General features: G+C 37.2%; 2 protein-coding genes across 3 annotated transcripts; both read right to left on the bottom strand.

The window, feature by feature from the left end:
• Positions 1-2,143: 2,143 nt before the first annotated feature.
• LOC127432251 (endoplasmic reticulum aminopeptidase 1-like) lies at positions 2,144-3,230 on the bottom strand. Its single transcript, XM_051683167.1, has 4 exons — positions 2,836-3,230; positions 2,552-2,728; positions 2,388-2,514; positions 2,144-2,272 (listed from the first exon to the last, which is right to left on the bottom strand). The coding sequence occupies exons 1-4, from the start codon at positions 3,228-3,230 to the stop codon at positions 2,144-2,146; spliced, it is 828 nt and encodes a 275-aa protein (XP_051539127.1).
• A 2,313-nt stretch (positions 3,231-5,543) lies between these two features.
• LOC127432942 (cell cycle and apoptosis regulator protein 2-like) lies at positions 5,544-21,178 on the bottom strand. 2 transcript variants are annotated; one of them, XM_051684482.1, is made up of 19 exons: positions 21,110-21,178; positions 20,825-20,876; positions 20,632-20,717; positions 20,436-20,550; positions 18,438-18,573; positions 18,209-18,326; positions 17,651-17,800; positions 16,335-16,545; positions 15,862-15,972; positions 15,274-15,437; positions 13,510-13,636; positions 13,300-13,419; positions 12,366-12,503; positions 10,194-10,367; positions 9,958-10,104; positions 8,682-8,790; positions 8,392-8,589; positions 6,769-6,941; positions 5,544-6,680 (listed from the first exon to the last, which is right to left on the bottom strand). In XM_051684482.1, the coding sequence occupies exons 2-19, from the start codon at positions 20,834-20,836 to the stop codon at positions 6,633-6,635; spliced, it is 2,337 nt and encodes a 778-aa protein (XP_051540442.1). In that variant the 5' UTR covers positions 20,837-20,876; positions 21,110-21,178; the 3' UTR covers positions 5,544-6,632. The 2 variants fall into 2 exon arrangements, with proteins under 2 accessions (XP_051540442.1, XP_051540443.1); XM_051684483.1 differs by lacking the exons at positions 5,544-6,680; positions 21,110-21,178 and having other exon boundaries at positions 6,779-6,939.
• Positions 21,179-21,232: the final 54 nt, after the last annotated feature.

Below are 21,232 nucleotides of genomic sequence, written 5' to 3'. Positions count from 1 at the left end.
TGCCCCACCTGTTAAAACATAACTGTGGTTTATCACACCTGAGTTCAATTTCTCTAGCCACACCCAGGCCTGATTACTGCCACACCTGTTCTCAATCAAGAAATCACTTAAATAGGACCTGCCTGACAAAGTGAAGTAGACCAAAAGATCTTCAAAAGCTAGACATCATGCCAAGATCCAAAGAAATTCAGGAACAAATGAGAAAGAAAGTAATTGAGATCTATCAGTCTGGAAAAGGTTATAAAGCCATTTCTAAAGCTTTGGGACTCCAGAGAACCACAGTGAGAGCCATTATCCACAAATGGCGAAAACATGGAACAGTGGTGAACCTTCCCAGGAGTGGCCGGCCGACCAAAATTACCCCAAGAGTGCAGCGACGACTCATCCAAGAGGTCACAAAAGACCCCACAACAACATCCAAAGAACTGCAGGCCTCACTTGCCTCAGTTAAGGTCAGTGTTCATGACTCCACCATAAGAAAGAGACTGGGCAAAAATGGCCTGCATGGCAGAGTTCCAAGACGAAAACCACTGCTGAGCAAAAAGAACATTAAGGCTCGTCTCATTTTTGCCAGAAAACATCTTGATGATCCCCAAGACTTTTGGGAAAATACTCTGTGGACTGACGAGACAAAAGTTGAACTTTTTGGAAGGTGTGTGTCCCATTACATCTGGCGTAAAAGTAACACCGCATTTCAGAAAAAGAACATCATACCAACAGTAAAATATGGTGGTGGTAGTGTGATGGTCTGGGGCTGTTTTGCTGCTTCAGGACCTGGAAGACTTGCTGTGATAAATGGAATCATGAATTCTGCTGTCTACCAAAAAATCCTGAAGGAGAATGTCCGGCCATCTGTTCGTGACCTCAAGCTGAAGCGAACTTGGCTTCTGCAGCAGGACAATGATCCAAAACACACCAGCAAGTCCACCTCTGAATGGCTGAAGAAAAACAAAATGAAGACTTTGGAGTGGCCTAGTCAAAGTCCTGACCTAAATCCTATTGAGATGCTGTGGCATGACCTTAAAAAGGCAGTTCATGCTCGAAAACCCTCCAATGTGGCTGAATTACAACAATTCTGCAAAGATGAGTGGGCCAAAATTCCTCCACAGCGCTGTAAAAGACTCATTGCAAGTTATCGCAAACGCTTGATTACCAGTTATTAGTTTTAGGGGGCAATCACTTTTTCACACAGGGCCATGTAGGTTTGGATTTTGTTTTCCCTTAATAATAACAACCTTCATTTAAAAACTGCATTTTGTGTTTACTTGTGTTATCTTTGACTAATATTTAAACTTTGTTTGATGATCTGAAACATTTAAGTGTGACAAACATGCAAAAAAATAAGAAATCAGGAAGGGGGCAAACACTTTTTCACACCACTGTATATATACATACAGTATATATAATATAAAGGCTATAAAAAGCTTGATTTGATTAATACTTAATATAAAGCATTGTAATGGAGCCAAGTCTCCATCATTTCAAAATAAGTGTCTGCGGTTTATTTCAAGCTTGTTTATAGTTAAAAGCCCCATATTATGCACAACTTCTTAATTTTTTTCTGGTTATTTTGGGGATTTTGTTTGAACAATAAACTGCATCTTGGATTTTATTTATTTTGGACACTTGTAGCCTCTTTATTTGTTCCTGTAAAAGTAAGGAAAGACTAAGAAAATTTGTTAACATTCTATAAATCGATTTTAAAGACTATCGGCCGTTTAATCGGCTATTGCCTTTTCCACCACCTTAGTTATCGGTTTCTGCAAAATCCACAATCGGTCAACCACTAATAAAAACACTGAAGTTTTACCATTTGACTACTGGTCGACAGATATGGGATTAGTTATCAGCATTGGCAAAATCCACTATCTGTCAACCACTAATATGCACACTAAAGTTTTACCATTTTGACTAGTGGTTGACCGATATGGATTTTTAAATGGCCAATGCCGATACCGATATCTGCAAAGCCTGGTGGCTGGTACAATGGCAATATACAAAATACAATATAATGACAGCACATAAGTTATACACAAAATTTTAGAATTTAATTGAAAACATTTTACACAATATTTGCTCCAAATTCTCTAAAAATGTAAAAAAAAAAAAAAAAAAAAAAAAATCCACTTATCCATTGACCACATCACTCACCGTGTTTAGGAAGTAGATACGGGATGTCAGAATAGTCATTGTGCAAGTCCAGCAGTGTGACGGCCGTGTTGAGAGCATATTCCACCTGATTAATCTTCTCGGGAACTGTGTACACTGATATCTACATCAAGATTCAAGATTCATTATCGAGTATAATCGACGGGACAGTTTTATTAAGCTCTGGGATTAATGTCAGCCTAACTACAATCATAATGCTGATGGAAACTCTATCTTGCCTCGACTCCATGTTGGCTTTTTTTTTTACTGATGGAGTGGAAGTCGCAGATGATGAAGGCCACAAGGTAGGTGCTCATCTTCACTGTTGTGTCAAAATGATCCTCCAGTAGACCATTACCAAGACAACTTTAAACATCTGCAGTTATAATTGATAAACCCATACATACTGACCATTTTAATAGAGGCTTCAGTTATGTGTACCTTGGGCATGTTGGATATGGAAATGTGCCTTGACTCTCTTTGTACGTGTATGGTGAGGCTGGCTTTGAACGCTGGTTCATCAAAGCAAGGGAAGGCAGCCCGAGCATGTGTCGCTTCAAACTGAGTGGATGCCAATGTCCTGTAGGTAGAAAACACAAAATCTGAGGGTTTTTGATCTTCAAAGTAAGAAGTATGAGTATTGTTAATGATCCTATGCAATGAAGCACCAAGTAGAGGTTGTCTTACCTGACCTCTCCACTGCTTGTGGTGTATGTACTTTTATAAAACCCATGAAAACTGTCAGACAAGTTGGCCGAGAGCTCCAATTGCACCACATGGCTTCCTCTCTTAAATGTGAAGCCATCAGAGAAGACAGCTGTCTGTTCATAGGGTTCAAACTCACTGACTTGAAGATCTTGAGGATGTTCTGGCCCCAAGAGCAAAGCTCTGGAGATTTGGAGGTTCTTGCTCTGGAGGATGATGCCTCTGGTGGCCTGTTCTACCTCCAGGAGAATCTGAACTACTCCAGTAAAGGCCAAAGAGGTCAGGTTAAGGTGTATGAGGAGGTCATAGTGTTGAGGTTTCATAGTTTCAGGCAATCTCATCTTTCCCCAGGGGAAAGGCAGCACATTTGTGTCCATGTTTGCAGATGCTCCATGGTTGCACATAAAAATACCATGGAATAAAATGGCAAACCTAAGGCAGCCTAAATAGCAAGACTTGGTGAAGTGCATCTTGATGCTGAAAACTACATGTGTAATTATCAGCTTACTGATAATTCAAATTATGTTTAAATGGGTTATCAGTATCACACATGTGCACTGTTTATAGCACACAATACTGTACACAATACTGCACACAAGCCAGTTTCTTGTAAAATCTAGGACAGCGACCCCCCCACCCCCACCGCTCAACAACTTTTGGGCCGATTTCTCTTCCCAGTCTACCCCTGGGGGTAAGTATAGTGTTTCTGTCAGACTCCAAATAAACAAACACAGTGTGCGAACGTCGCATCAGAGATTATTTAACAGAGATGGGCCACTTCAAATGAAATGAATGGAAGAAATTGGAACGCTCAACCAAGTAAGTCAGATTTCTAACTGGCATGCACCTGCCGCTGATCACTGAATCATCTCAAACAAGCCTGTTTCTGTAGTTTTCATGCTGCAAATAAACTGCGACTTCTACTATGATGAAGGCTTGGCTCATGCATATTAATTATGTATCATGACACTCTCACAGTAGGCCTATTGGATTGGCGGAAATGCAGACTTTGGAAAGTGGGCGCGGCTGTGTAGGTAACACCCCGGCAGCCTAAGTCTCGCGAGAGTCTCATTTGCTGTTACTAAGTTTAGGTTTAGGGTTAGATTTAGTGGTAGGGTTAAGGTTAGGGGTAGGCAGGGTCGGACTGGCCATAGGGAGAACTGGGACTTTTCCCGGTGGGCCAGCCACGAAACGGGGCCAAACGGGGGACGATAAGCTGAAACGGGCCACTGCGTTATGCCGAACGGACCACAACTGTTTGAAGCGGGCTGCAAAACGGTGCCGTGATATGCCGAAGAAGGCCACAATATGCAGGAAAGGACAGCAACCCCCCCCACCCCCACTGCTCAACATCTTTTGTGCCGGTTTCTATGTGCAATCCAGGGCCAATTTCTCTTCCCAGTCCACCCCTGGGGGAAGGTATAGTGTTTCTGTCAGACTCCAAATAAACAATAAACAGTGTGTGAATGTCGCATCAGAGATTATTCAGCAGAGACAGGCCACTTCTATTAAAATGAATGGCAGAAATTGGAACGGTCAACCAAGGAGCTCTGAGCGTCCAATGGTCAAAGGATATAGAAGTCCCGCCATTAAAAGAGCCTGGGTAGCTCAGTGGTAAAATACGCTGGCTACCACCCCTGGAGTTCGCTAGCCCGCTAGTTCGAATCCCAGGGCGTGCTGAGTGACTCCAGCCAGGTCTCCTAAGCAACCAAATTGGCCCGGTTGCTAGGGAGGGTAGAGTCACATGGGCTAAACTCCTCGTGGTCGCTATAATGTGGTTTGTTCTCGGTGGGGCGCGTGGTGAGTTGAGTGTGGTTGCTCCACACGTGCTATGTCTCTGTGGCAACAAGCTCAACAAGCCACATGATAAGATGCGCGGGTTGACTGTCTCAGATGCGGAGGCAACTGGGATTCGTCCTCTGCCACCCAGACTGAGGCGAATCACTACGCCACCACAAGGACTTAAAAGCACATTGGGAATTGAGAGAATTTCAAATTGGGAGAAAAAAAAAAAAAGAGCCAATCACCTTTTAGATACAGACTTAACCCATCAATCAACTCTAGAACTTGCATGCACATTAGCTATACAAGCAGGGAAAATTGCATTTTTTAGCGAAATATGAGGTAAAGAATCACAATTTATGATACTGGTATTGCCAGATTTGATTGCTGATTTGAAATATATTCTCTGATCGTAATCTTGACCAACCATTTTTTAAGATTTTAGTCTTTCTCCATTGAAGTAGATAAGAGCTGCATTAGCATGACTGGAAATAGCCTCCTGAGAGCATCCCAAAGATGACCGACAGTGGACTGACTTGCTAGAAACACTTTGGTCACATGCAACCGGCGGTTACCTTCTAGACACGGACGTACCTGGGAAGGAAAAGCAACATCAGAATGACCTCATTAATATTCATGAGGACAGACTTCATCATAGTAGGTTTCGTAAATTCACATTCAGATAAAGATTGTGAAAACTGGCGCCATCAGTACTAGTCATTAAAAATAGAAGAACATTGAAGTAGACAGCAGTGAGAAACAACCATAATAAAGACTGCTGAGGGAAATAATTACCTGATACAGAAACCTCCATTAATTAATAATGATGAGGTGAGGGGTATTTTTGTACCTGTTGGGACTTATCAAAAAATTAAATAAATCCATACAAATACATTTTTAAACATGAGGTCTTGAGATTTATTGGGCATGTACATTGCCAACAAAATGTGGCCTTTCTAATGAATCAAAAAGGGAACAAAAAAAGATAAGATATTTTTTGCATGGGATAGAAGTCTATTTGGTCAGCTTTACTCACTCATAAATAATCTTTTTGATCCTGGAAGACAATTAAACATTTTTACAGTATACAGTATAAGTGGTCCCTGAGAAAAAGTTATAGTTTTGCCAATTATATCCAAATAAGTTGACATCTTGGTTTCCAAACCTTTATACTTTTTTACAGTTGTTTTAGACTTCTCTCAATCCGTAGCAAAATGGGATTGTTGGATGGAGTCGGCAGAAAGCTATTTTAACTGCAAATGATATTAAATTCAGGCAATATTTCCTGAATGACTGAACTCAACTGTTCAGTCTAGACTAAATAGCAGACTATCCTCATACAAACACTTAAGAGTAATTATTATGTGATGGTTTCTAACCGTAGTTCATGCTTTATTACACGATAACAAATCTATAATAAAGTTACATTTGAGCAGACATAAACTGCTTCATCCAAGATAGCTTTTCTTGTAAAACCAAACCAGTGTTGAGTAGACATGTCTTTCCTAACTTTACATTAGAGTCAAATTGCACTTGGATACAGAACAGGAGCAGGCATATAACCACTGTATGGGATTACAGAAAGCGTTTTCATATCAGTTACTTTGTTTGAGATGTTGTTAATTTTATGGACGGATCATACTTTGATAGCTGCCATATTAAAAAAAAAAAGAATAGAAACATAAATTCACAACTAAAGTTTCCCTTCCTAACAAACCAAATAATCTGGGGTCCAATCATACAGCTGGGATCGATGCATATACAATTTAAAATAATCTATCAAAGCTTTTTTATCATAAATAAAACCTTTGAAATGAAACTGCAGGATCTAGTTCTTTCTATGACGCATGAAAACACACTTCCGCTAAAAATGAGAACCTGATGTTTTTTTCAAGCAAATATACAAGCAAGTAGAGACACTGAATTTCAGTTTATTTTGCAGGTCTTCTCATTGGTCCAAACACTATTGCATTGCCATGCGGCCCGTTTCCAGAGTTCTACACTTTCTCATCCATTACTTCCTTTGTATTTGAGACGGCTGTTGTCTAAAGAGCAAAAACATGGTGGATTAATGAAAATCAGTACAAATACTGTGCGTAATTATGTAAACAGAGAAACACTTTATGACTTCACCTGTTCAACCATTTTCTGCATCATCTCAATGATGGAGTTCATCTGACTGGCATTCTCTTTCAAACTCTTCTTGTATGTTTTGTTGAGTGTCTCGGCTTTTTCTAGTTTTCTCTTCAGCTCTTTGTGTTGGTTCTGTTCCTGTTGATCAGAGGCCTGTTTCACTTCTGCTGCCTCTAAATCACACAGATACACAAAACGGAAGGGCCTTACTTTAGAAAACAAAACTCAAATATGAACGATCCAAGTGTAAAAATGTACACAGGGGACATTACTGATGAGCCGATAATAATTGTATTAACCAAAAATGTTTATTTATATAATAATTAATGTAAAATATATTTAATAATAAGTTACATTAATTTATTATATATTTATAAACACCTAATTTTTATTTTTTTTCTCCACAATTTGGAATGCTCAATTCCCAATGCGCTCTAAGTCCTCGTGGTGGTGTAGTGACTCCGCCTCCACGTCTGAGACCGTCAATCCGCGCATCTTATCACGTGGCTTGTTGAGTGCGTTACCATGGAGACATAGTGCGTGTGGAGGCTTCACGCTATTCTCCGCGGCATCCACGCACAACTCACCACACGCCCCACCGAGAGCGAGAACCACATTATGGTGACCACGAGGAGGTTACTCCATGTGACTCTACCCTCCCTAGCAACCGGTCCAATTTGGTTGCTTAGGAGACCTGGCTGGAGTCACTCAGCACGCCCTGGGTTCGAACTCGTGACTCCAGGTGTGATAGTCAGCGTCAATACTCGCTGAGATACCCAGGCCCCCATAAACACCTATTTAATTATAATTATTAATCATTATTTTTAAATTGCAAGAACATTGCTATTTAATAAATATGTGCAAACTACTACATCATCTTAATGAATGTATCCTACACACCTGTCCACAGCCAGCCAGGTGTGTGAAGGGTGTTTATTTAATTATTACTAATAACACATAATATCTAATATTGTAAATCTTTACCGTTACACCTGTTTGCATATATATATATATATATATATATATATATATATATATATATATATATATATATATATATATATATATAAATACAATTAAATATTCCCAATAAAGCACCAATCTATGATGTGACATCAGACATCAAAATATTCTAATTTAACAGAAGAAAATGTGAATAACTGTTTAATGAGCTGAAAAGTTTTGGCTGATCCTAATAATAATTTACCAAAATGTTTTATTTATTTAATCATTAATGTCTAATATATTTCATAATAAATTAATGTATATTTATTTATTAACACCTAATTACTGTAACTATTATTATACAATTATTATTATTATTATTTTTACATTTTATTCACAATAAAGCTCCAATCTAGAGTTTTACATGCTTCAAAGTGATGTCAGGCATCAAAATATAACATATGGTAGAAAATGCAAATAACGGTTTAACAGAAGCCCTGAACATTTGCATAATAAGCGTGATGCCATTAATATAAAAAAAGTAAATATTGGCTGATACAGAATATGGTCAACCAATAAATGTGTACCCCTAGTGTAAAAAAAGCTCATCACAATATTTCAGTCATATCTCAGTTCCTAAAAAGAGATGACTGCGCTATTTATCTGACTTTGTCTTACCAAGTCTAGATTGTAGTGTGGCGATACACTTCTCAAGTTCACGCTGTGTTGCTTTGCTGCTGTCCAGAGACTGCAGTAGGTTTGGTATGTTCATGACATTCCCTTTGTAGTTAACTAGATCTGGGTTACTACTGGCACTAGAGCGTCGGGCAGAGCCTCTCTCTTTACCGGGCGGACCGGGTAACAGCGCTTTATTTCCTGAGAGAAACACACAGAGACTTTTTATAATGCTACAGACGAATGTGTTTATACATGTATTTGTTGCCGTTGAGTATTGGCTGCACACACACCCTCCTCAGTGACGCTGCTGTCTGTCTGATTCGTGTCTGTCCAGCGACTGCAGAGATTTCTGTAGAGACAAAGACCACCGACCATCGTCTTTTTCACTAGATCCTGTGCCTGATGAGAGAAGGGAAATCAGAGAGAAAGGACAAGACAGAAAGAGTGAGAGGACAAGAACCAGATCTAATCAGGAACGGAAATTAATGGGGGCAAAAATGCGACAAAAATGCCCCCGAATTTCAAAAAGGGGGCTAAAAATCCTTGTAATTATTTTTTTATTTTATTTGTAACCTGATATTCCTTGGCTTAGGTATATATATATATTATTGAATAAAATAAAGATCTAACTACACAGATTGAGAATTTATGCTAATAAATAGATTAAATTGAAATATTTGACATCAAAAGATGACACACAGTATATTTTTACATGATTCGATAACATTTGCCCTCATAAAGGGAAAAACAAATGCCACTAAAAATCAAACCAAATATACATAAATATCAAATATAAATAACTATTGGGTGAAATAGTACATTTCTAATCCTTTTTTGTGTTCTTCTCTTCTTAGTAATTCAACTAATTGATTATTAAAAATTGTATCTAATACTTTGGGACATACCTTTAATACTTTGGGAACATTTCCTACTCAGATCAGCCAAATACCAACTTCAAAGAACTTCAGTTGTGCAATAATTGTATTTAATTTACTTATTTTCACATTATATATATATATATGTATACACTGTATATTAGTGCTGTCAATCGATTACAAATTTGAATCAAATTAATTACAATATGCCGATTAATCGAATCAATTAATCGCAATTAATCAAATATATGAATATTTGCTGAGAATGGCCCTCAAATAACAATAACTCAATATAATTATATATTTAAACAACTGTAAATATAATATATAATATATATTAAAAATGTAAATAATTCAGCTAATTAAAATACATTACATTATTGTGGCAAACGAGTAAAGCATTGATACAAAAATACAAAATGTGGCTTTAGAAGGCAATTTATTTTCTTATTTCCAAATTATTGAACATAAGCCCATCATAGTCATTTTGCAACTGAATTTGTCAATCTTTCCGACTATAATGGCTTTTCTAAGATTAATAGATTTCACGCAAGAATGCATCCTGTGTGAACGGCCCCTTAGAATGCTCTCTAGGTAGGCAGCTCACTAGGTTTCAGAACAAAATGAAGTGGGAATAATGACTACAAATGGTTTTTCAGAATTCGGAGAAACATTTGAACGGGAAGCACACCTGAGCAGGACTGAGATACAGGCCGAGAGACAACAGGATGTTGAGCAGATCCGGCTCTCGGAGACTTCCTGCGAGCTGTCGATCAAAGAACACCCACGACAGAAGCACTTTACGAGGAAGTTCTGCAGTCCAGCCCGGAGGACGCTCCTGAAACCACAGAGACAGAGCGATGTTTTGAGGGGAAACATTAGACGAGGTTCAGATACAAACACAAACGTAAACGAGTCGTTTCTTACATGGTCCTTGGTCAGCTGATTGTCTGACGTGCTGCTCGTCTGACCATCTTTTTCAGACGAGATCTCATCTGTGTCTTTCTCATCATCCTTCTCTTTCAGTTTTGTCTTCTTTACATCAGTCGATATTTTCTTTTTCGACTGCTGCTGCTTGTCAGATTTTTTGGGCTCATCGTCCTTCAGAGAGAAAAGTGGAGTTCAAAACTCTGAGACCACATTGAAAATCTTGGATTCAAAAGCAATTTTAATTTTAGCCTTGAATGCGGTTCAGGTTCAATTTAACCCATTTAAAATTTTAACACCGATTTACGTCAACTTAAAGGAATATTCTGAGTTCAAAACAAGTCAAGCTCAATCGACAACATTTGTGGCATAATGTTGATTACCACAAAAATTTATTTTGACTGGCCCTTTGTTTTCTTAAAAAAAACAAAAAACAATCGAGGTTACACTGAGACACTTACAATGGAAGTCAATGGGGCCAATTCGTAAACATTAAAATACTCACTGTTTCAAAAGTATAGACACAAGACATAAACAGTATTTGTGTTAACATGATTTTACTGTCATAAAATCACTTACTAACTTATTTTGTGTAAAGTTAGCCAATTTTACAACTTCGTTACCATGACGATGTCATGTCAACAAACCCTTAAACCCTAAAACGACTGTAAAAATTACAATTTAAACAACTTTACAGCTCAAATAATACACGAGTTTTAACAGATGAATTAATGTAAGTGCTTTTTTAAAGTTATAAGCTTCACATTTCTGCCTTTAAACCCTCCAAAAATTGGCCCCATTGACTTCCATTGTAAGTGTCTCAGTGTAACCTCGATTATTGCTTTTTTTTTTTTTTTTAAAGAAAAGGACGGACGAGTCGAAAACTCATGTATTATTTGAGCTGTAAAGTTGTTTAAATTGTCATTTTCACAGTCATTTTAGGGTTTGTTGACTGTGACGAGGAGGAGGGCGGGGCCGGGCAATGAGGACACACGGCCGGCCCTGAATCAGGCTAATCAGCCATGAGGGGGATAAAGACGAGCCGGGGGCGCCAGTTCGAGAGAGGCGCAGACGGCCGCGCTGCATGTGTGTCTGTTCATTTGTTTTACGTCGTTTTAAGTTCATTTATATCATTAAATTTTACGTTGACTGTTCAGCCGGTTCCCGCCTCCTCCTTGCCCATCCTTATATTGTTACATTGACATTACATCGTCATGGCAACGAAGTTGTAAAATTGCCTATATCCTCACACAGATGCGGTTAGTAAGTGATTTTATCACAGTAAAATCATGTTAACACACATATTGTTTACATCTTGTGTCTATACTTTTGAAACAGTGAGTATTTCTTCAGTTAAGCTTCTTCTGCTTCTTGAATTTTTGTGGTAGTCAACATTATGCCACAAATACTGTCGATTGAGTCTAACTTGTATTGAACCCGGAATATTCCTTTAATTTGCCAACTGCATGGAAGGGTTAAAACACAAAAACAGTATACACAAAAAGTTTTGGGATAAAAAAAAAAAAAACTACAACAAAGAAACGTTATGGCATAAAATGAGGAAATATTTATAATACTGCACTATTTCTAGGTCACAAATCAAATGTGAGCAAATGTGAGCAAATGTGTGACTTTGAGCATTTTAACATTTCCTCGCTTTTAATTGAAGCACACAAGATGCTCTTTGAAACATTCTCAAATCAATGATATGCCCGCTACTGTATGTTAGCATGCTAAACACATGCTGGTGGGAAGCACTACTGAGTGCAGTTTGGTCACTATGCTATGGTTAGCACAGCAATAGCTCAATGGATAAAGCAATATCTAGAATACTCCAAATGTACTGGTCCTCAAACTAGGCTCAAGCTCCATGATGGTAACCCCCAAAACTACAACATAACAGAAATTCTTCTAAATCTCCCCCTTTATTTTCCTCTTGCACAAAGACACATGAAATAACACTTCATTTCCTTGTCAAGTCCCTTTCAAAGCACGCTGGTAAATAAACCAAATCAGACCAAAAATATTCATGTTGTCCCAATGCAAATGGATTATGTAACGCTGACAAGACACATATTTTCAGTTAATTTAAGTATGATTTTTTTTAGTAATATGAACATGGGAGTATTAAGTAGAACTGGCAATAGTGAAAGTTCATTTATTCGAGTGTACCGTGGTTGTGCTGTTGTCCTCCGTGTCACAGATCAAAGGGTCACTGGGACCCTTCGGCAGACGGCACAGACACTGATATAGCTGAAACCCGAAATCTCTCTGCAGCATCTCACTGAACATCTCTGCCATCAGACAAACCTGATAAAAACCACCGCACAAAAATAAGCAAAATGCACACACGACATCACATCCACGCCAGTTTAAAAACATGCAAATGGTCTATTATTTGCATGATACAAGTTTCAAATGTTTTACATTTGCTGCATTAAAGGAACGTTCCGGGTTCAGTACGAGTTAAGCTCAATCAGCAGCATTTGTGTCCCTCCTTTTCTTTAAAAAAGCACAAATGTGTGTTACAGTGAGACACTTACAATGGAAGTCAATGGGGTCAATCTGTAAACATTAAAATACTCACTGTTTCAAAAGTATAGACACAAGACATAAACAATATGTGTGTTAACATGATTTTACTGTGATAAAATCGCTTGCAGGGTTTCCGGCATTACGTCGTCAAAGCAACAAAGTTGTAATATTGGATATAACTTTACACAAATAAGATTAGCAAGCATTTTATCACACTATAATTATGTTATCATGTATATTGTTTACGTCTTGTGGCTTTACCTTTGAAACTGTGAGTATTTTTTTACGTTTAAGGTCTGGCCCCATTCACTTCCATTTTAAGTGCTTTACTGAAAATAAACGAGGGACGAGCCAAAATTATGCTAATCAACATTATGCCATAAATGCTGTCGATTGATCTACACTTGTATTGAACCCGGAATATTCCTTTAAGAAAGTAAATAGGGTCAATTTTGATTTCATGTTGAATTTAAATGCTCTGATCTTTGTATTTTCCAATCAAAAGCTTGTTCATTTCTGATGGTGAATTCACACAGTAGGGTTTGTTCTGTTTATTGAAATAACTACACACCTCATAGCAGTCTCTTGTCTGGGGCTCTAATAGTGATGACAGAGACACAACAGACAGATTCAGTCCAGCATGAGGGTGAAAAACCAAAGACGGGACATCTGGGAGAGGTGATTCATCATCCTGGATGTCAGCAAAAAAACAAAACAGGTAACCCGGAAGACACCTTTCATGTGATTTGAAACATTATTTCACTGTTATTGCCGTCTGTACCTGTTGCTCTTGTCGTAACTTCATCCACTCTTCTTCTGTCGGCACTAGATTCCAAACATCTGGCAACAAGACCACGACCGTCTCCATTTTCTCTCCGGACAGATATCTTAACTCTGCCATCCTGTGCCTTTAGAGAGAGGAAAGAAAGCTAATTCTATTCCAGCAACATCTTCCACAACTCAAAACAGACTGGACCTGGAATTTATCATCAGAAAATATCCTAAAGAAAATAAATGTTTGTTTTCAGAATTTTTCATCCAAATATAACAGCTTTCTCTGCCTTTAAAACGCCTCTTCTTTCCTGGTGATGTAATCAAGACCGTGTGGTGGGGACAAATAATATTAACCAGTGATATCACAGCCTAACATGTTTAAGTCCAATCAAATCCTGATGGAAAAAATCAAGTCCTACTTTACATTATTTCCCGCTAAATATAAAAAAAATAAAATTATAAAATATAATCTTAAATATTGACAAAATATAAATTAAACTTAAAGAGAAATAAGCCCTTTTTAATGAATAAATATGAGATAAATATTAAATATTAGATTTACAAATATTAAATAATATTTAATAAAGAATATTAAATAAATATTGGCAAAAATATTAATTGAATGGTGAATAAAGGGAAATGAGCACTTTGTTTAGTAAATAAATGTAGATAAATATTTAATACAAGATTAATATTATTATTAAATAAATATTAAATATTAAAATATATTAAATATTGTATACTATTAAATAAAAAAATCTTAAATATTGACAAATATAAATTCAAAGGTAAATATAGAGAAATTACACCTTTAATAAATATTATATAAATATTAAATATTAGATTAATATGGTTATTTATTACATATTACATATTTTAAAAATATGAATATGAAATAAAAGAATATTAAATAAATATTGGCAAAAAATAAATTACACTTAAACAGAAATAAGCCCATTTTAATGAATAAATATTATATAAATATTAAATTTACAAATATTAAATAATATTTAATAAAAGAATATTAAATATTGGCAAAATATCAACTAAATGGTGAATAAAGGGAAATGAGCACTTTGTTTAGTAAATAAATGTAGATAAATATTTAAGATTAATATTATTAAATAAATATTAAATATTAAAATATTGTATACTATTAAATAAAAATAATCTTAAATAAATATTGACCAATATAAATTCAAAGGTAAATATAGAGAAATTACAACTTTTTTTAATTAATAAATATTAGATAAATATTAAATATGAGATTAACATTATTATTTAATAATAATTAAAATATATTAAACAAATATTACATTTTAAATATTAAATAAATATTGGCAAAATATAAATCCTATGATAAAGGGAAATGAGCCCCTTGTCTGATACATACATTCAGATAAATATTAAATATTAGATTCATATTATTAATACAGTATTAAATATTAAAATATATTAAATATTATATAATATCAAATAATAAAAAATCTTCAATATTGACAAAATGTCAATTCTATGGTAAATAAAGGGCCCTTTATTCAATGAATAAATATTAGATTAATATTATTATGTAATAAAGACAAAATGTTAAAATATTAAAATACATAAAATATCAAATATATTGGGAAAATATCAATTCAATTGTAAATATTAGGGTAAATGAGCCCTTTGTTTAATGAATAAATATTAGAGATATACTGTACCTATTTATTAAATTCACATATTGAGAATCATACACCTGAAGTTTATGGGTACATGTATAGAGACAGACCATTGTGTGCAGGCTGACAGGTCCAGAGCGGCTTGAGTCTTTATGCAGCGCACTGCAGTGTTGACTAGAGTCGAGCTGTCCTTCAGCGGGTTTGATCCGTCCAGTTTGAGTGACCAGGAACCTCCTGGGAGCTGCAATTCACCTCCACTGTCCACCAACATGAACTACAGCGCACACAAAGAGAGAGTATTTTTAAAAACGCTTGGGTTTTTAAGAATGACAGGAGTTTATAGCTGCTTGAAGTACATGTATGGTGAACGCAGAAGTTTACAGCGCAACAGTCGGGTTACATAACTAAAAACGCACTGCAAAAACTGAGCACTGAGATTGTACAAATAATGGTCTATGCTTATGTATTCGCCATAAGTATATGCTTCTCCATATATACAGCCATAGATGTGAGTTTGTTATTAATTTACATTTTCTGTTGCAAATGATTTATTATTGTTTAATACTTTCATATAAAAGCAGTTTGATCATGTTTTTCATCCTTAGTAAACAAGAGAACATTAAAAAGTCTTTAAACCCTCCAAAAATTGCCCATTCACTTCCAACAGTTGCACTCTATTTACGACAGAACGTTCTTACTTTGAGTAGTGTTGTAGGATGTACAGCCTCCTTCAGCGTCTGGCCGTCCTTTGAAATGTTACAACACTGTGAATAAAAGTGTTCTAGGCATGGCATAGAGAGTAACAGAACCTGTAGAGAGAAAACAATAACAGCATTGCACTTGGCCAATGTTTTCAGGAGCGAGAATGTAAGTGATCAGTTTCAATTCACTCCTAAAAAAAAAAAAAAGGGTAAGAACTGTCTGAAATCACAGTCATGAAATCTCAAAACAAATAACGATGCCTCAAATCACACCATCAAATACTTCAAAGATACTTAAAGATTTGTTTGACACTTAATAGCGAGCAGAACTGCATTTTCTGCTTTGTTTCCAAAGTTATGTCCGTGAAACAGTCTGTTCCTGTCTAAGTGGGCTGTTCTTTGCCAGAATAAGCTGCCATGTGGACCAGACTTAATGCTGATAGTCAAAACACAATGTGTCTGTCAGGTACCTTAACGGTGACTGTAGAATCTGTGGATTTGCAGACAGATGTTTCGGTCTCAGGCTGCCGTGAGCCCATGTGAAACAGACAGGGTCCTCTCAGAGGCAGAGGCCGTGTGAGCGGGAAACTCTCTGTCCAGGACAACTGAAGGTGGACGAGGTTTGAGGGCACCAGAAGATGAGGGTACCGCCGCTGAAGCTCCAGACAGTCACAGGCCTGGCTGAAAACATCAAGAGGAGATGTGGAGCTCAATCAACTGCATTTGAGGCACAAAAAATTATTTTGTCCCTCGTTTATTTAAAAAAAAAAAAAAAAAAAAAAAAAAAAACAAATTGCCATTAGTGAAGCATTTACAATGGATGTGGATGGGACCAGTTCATAAACGTTAAAATACTCATTGTTTCAAAAGTATAGCCACAAAACGTAAACAATATGTGTGTTAACGTGTGTGTGATTTTTAGCAGCGTTACAAGGTTACCAGATTACAGGGTTACTTTGTCATGGCAATAAAGTTGTGATGTTGCATATAACTTTACACTGAGCGATTTTATCACACTAAAATCATGTTAACATGTATAAAGTTTACGAATGTTTAAGTATACTTTTGAAACAGTGAGTATTTTAACATTTATGAACTGGCCCCATCCACTTCCATTGCAAGTGCCTCACTGTTACCGCGATTTTTGCCCTTTTTTAAATAAAAACTCTTGTTGCCATGGCAACGGAATGCCAGTAAAGCGTGTAACTTTCCCACGGTACACGCAAAGGAAAGCATAAAGGGACGTGATGGAACTATCTGGAAAGCACTGACTACTGTGTAATTCATCCACCTAAAAAAGTAGTCCCACTTCAAAAGGACGATTTCGACGACTTCAAAGATCAAATAATAAACATTTTGACTGAATAATTCATGTTAGAGCATTAGCAAAAATACAAGCTGCACATTTCTGCTTTAAAACCCTCCGGAACGCTTGCCCCATAGACTTCCATTGAGTGTGCGTTGCTGTAAACACAATTTGTTTACACTTTATTTGAATGTGTCCTTGTTACAGTGTAATTACAAAAGTAATAACTGATTATTACTAATTAACAACATGTACTTACTATAGGTTTAGGGTTAGGGTTTGGCTTAGGGTTAGTTGCTTGTAATTATACATAATTGACTGTTATTACTATAGTACATCCATGTAATACGCATAACCAGGACACAAAACAAAAGGACCAGTGAAAATTATTTTCTGTGGTAATCAACATTATGCCATTTTGTCGACAGTATTTAACTAACATTGAAGTCGGATCATTCCTTGAACTGTCCACTGACTTACGTGTCCCTGGAGAAACAGGAGAATAACAGGGTGTTTTGTGTGGTTATAGAGGACGTCTTTTTGGACATGTCCTCTTCTGACAAGGCCCTCCATCTTTTCCTCTTTTGGTGCATGGCGTCTCCTCCCCACATACCTCCTCCGCCGTCCTCCCTGAGACACGAAAGGATCAGTAAGGACAAAAAATATGCAAAAGAACAGAATGAGGCATTGAATAAATATAACTGAAACAATCTGACTGTTCTTTCTAAGCAAAAACACGGGCAGCATTTGACAAGAGGAGTTACACATGTACAAAACGGCATACTACATACTATTTTTAAAAGACAGTATGCAGTATGCATAGTTTGCGAATTTTGGAATAAGCAGATGACTATGCAATCCAGAAGATGATAACTGTGTGCCACTCGCTGAATTAAACATGCACGTTATCATGTCATGTGACTGTAAACATTTCTCGTTGCATACTACATACTGTTTTATAAACAGTTTGCAGTATGCATCTGCAGTCAGCTAATATTACATTAAGAACACAGCCACTGAACAGGTGATCTGACTCACCAGCGTCCACCTCTACGACCTCCCATAACCTCAGCGTGTCTTTTCCGAGCTCCACCCCAACCGTCAAATGGACCATTCCACGGCATCTGCTGGTGATGGGCCATCGGGATCATACCACCTGTGACATTAAACACAAAAAGACTTCGAATGAACAAAACAACGCCAGAGAAAGCCACATGATTACAGAGGATGCTGCAGCAGTTTTAATAATGGACGGTCTGTCATGTACCTGGATTTGGCTGCATGCTGGGAATCAGTGGTGGTATCTTTGGGGATTTCAGCAGTGGTTGGGGTTTACTCCCTAAAATCCCGGGTTTCAGATTTGAAGACATGGAGGGCAACAGTGGAGGAGGAGATTTAAACGGCTGATAGAGAGACACAGAAAGAGAATCAGTTTAAAACATGAGTTCCTTTAAGTGACTGATGCTCAGGCAAAATATTATTTTTTCAGATTAACATTTTTATTAGTTGATTCTCAAACATAACACAGAACAAAGCAAACAGGCTAAATATTCTTGACAATTTTTATTGATTACAAAATGAATTACAAATTGCCCCAACTGATTGATTAAATAATATGCACTCATTTTGCATGCATCCTGCAACCATAAAGCTAAATTTTTGTTGGTTAAATGTTAAAATGTAATTTAATTTTAACAACATTGTTTTTTTGGTTTTAACAGAGCAGATTATTAGTCAATGATGTAACACTCTTTTTTGTCCAGATTTATTAAGTTATTCAAAAACACATTAAAAATGCAATTCACACAAAACAATTACTTTTTTTTTTCCTCCCCAATTTGGAATGCCCAATGTGCTCTAAGTCCTCGTGGTGGCATAGTGACTCAATCCAGGTGGCAGAGGACGAATCTCAGTTGCCTCCGCATCTGAGACCGTCAATCTCATCTTAACACGTGGCTTGTTGAGCGCGTTACCGCGGAGACCTAGCGCATGTGGAGGTTTCACGCTATTCCCCACGGCATCCACGCACAACTCACCACGCGCCCCACCGAGAGCAAGAACCACATTATAGTGACCATGAGGAGGTTACCCCATGTGACTCTACCCTCCCTAGCAACCGGGCCAATTTGGTTGCTTAGGAGACCGGGTTGGAGTCACTCAGCACGCCCTGGATTCAAACTCGCGACTCCAGGTGTGGTAGTCAGCGTCTTTACTCGCTGAGCTACCCAGGCCCTCACAAAACAATCACTTAAATACACCTCTACTCGCTAGTTCGAATCCCGGGGTGTGCTGAGTGAATCCAGCCAGGTCTCCTAAGCAACCAAATTGGCCCAGTTGCTAGGGAGGGTAGAGTCACATGGGGTAACCTCCTCGTGGTCACTATAATGTGGTTCGTTCTCGGTGGGGTGCGTGGTGAGTTGAGCGTGGATGCCATGCTGGCGTGAAGCCTCCACACGCGCTATGTCTCCGTGGCAACGCGCTCAACAAGCCACGTGATAAGATGCGCGGGTTGATGATCTCAGACGCGGAGGCAACTGGGATTCATCCTCCGCCACCCGGATTGAGGCAAATCACTACGTGACCATGAGGACTTAAAAGCACATTGGGAATTGGGCATTCCAAATTGGGAGAAAAAGGGGAAAAATCCCCCCCCCAAAAAATTCACGAAATCAACATGGATGCAAATGTTAAATTTCTACGAATTTGACACGTCTTTTAAACTCGATTTTTAATAAAGTTCTCATTTTATGAAATCGTAAAACTTTATCAATGACTGTTAATCTTTCCCTTGCTCTGTAAATTTTAAAATACCATGCATAGGTCTGAAATACCAATATTGCCTCTGTTTACTTCACAAATTGTGTAATAAATCAGGAAGTCAATCTAATATATTTAACACATTTGTGTAATCTTTCACACCATAGTCGACAACCTATGTGCAAAATGTCATGTATTTTTAGTGGAAGCTGAGATTTCTGTGCCAAAGTGAGCAACTAGGATAAGATACACAAAGTATGCAGATTAGTAAACATTCATATAATAACAAAATACAAAAATAAAACTGGAAAAATAATAAGCAATTAATAAAACATAAAAAATGACATATTTGCATTTTTGCAAATAATACACATTTTTAAACTGAATATTTGAAAAATAAATATTCCGTTTAAAGATGTGTATTATTTGCAAAAATGCAAATATGTCATTTTTTATGTTTTATTAATTAATATTTTATCAGTGTTAAAGAGGAAACGTTGTCGCCTACCTGTCCATTCAGGGTTTGAACTCTCTGTGCGGTCCAGCCGACGGGCTTCATGGGGTCCTGGACAGCTTTCACCAACACCTTCTCACCCACCAGTGGCACACGACCCACCACAACACTGCAGCAACACACAAATATTGCATTGACCCACATTATATCAACAACCTGACATTATTACAGAATATCCAACCATACAAACCTCACTGGAAAATGAACCTCCTTGTCAACAATGCCATGATGCTCCTGCATCTGTGTGACCACCCCGGTAAACACACGCTGCCTCATCTAAACACAAATACCAGTCAACAATAAACACATAATAAACAAGAGATTGTGTATCTTTCTTATTTTCTTATGCACAATAATAAGTGACAAAATATATATATATATACCTGTGTCTCCATAACAGATTTTCTTGTCTCCTTTGCATGCACAAAAAGTATTCTGAATGATTTGGAAGACATGCATAGTTAAATATTACAGCATTATTATTAGAATTATTAGATAGTGTGGTGTGCAATGATCTGTTTGTTGTGCAGTTTTACTTCCGACTGTATCTGCATGAAATTATTGGCACTTTAGTGCTGTTTTGCTTTATGCACAAATCATTATTTAAGTATTATCTATTAGGAGAGATGTTAAATAATGAAATGTGACATTTAAAAGGGTAAACTCACTTGTATTTTGTATCCGTGTTCTGTTATTTCTCCACGTTGATGCTTTTGTTTGTCTTGTGTCAGTTCATCAAAGAGGCGTTTGAGACATCAGCGACACCAGCGGTCAGTCGTTATAACTACAGG

This window comes from Myxocyprinus asiaticus, chromosome 42 (assembly GCF_019703515.2).
Source record: "Myxocyprinus asiaticus isolate MX2 ecotype Aquarium Trade chromosome 42, UBuf_Myxa_2, whole genome shotgun sequence".
Lineage (NCBI taxonomy): Eukaryota > Metazoa > Chordata > Actinopteri > Cypriniformes > Catostomidae > Myxocyprinus > Myxocyprinus asiaticus.
Note: the sequence above shows the minus strand (reverse complement) of the source record. Positions and strands in the feature narration are given on the sequence as shown.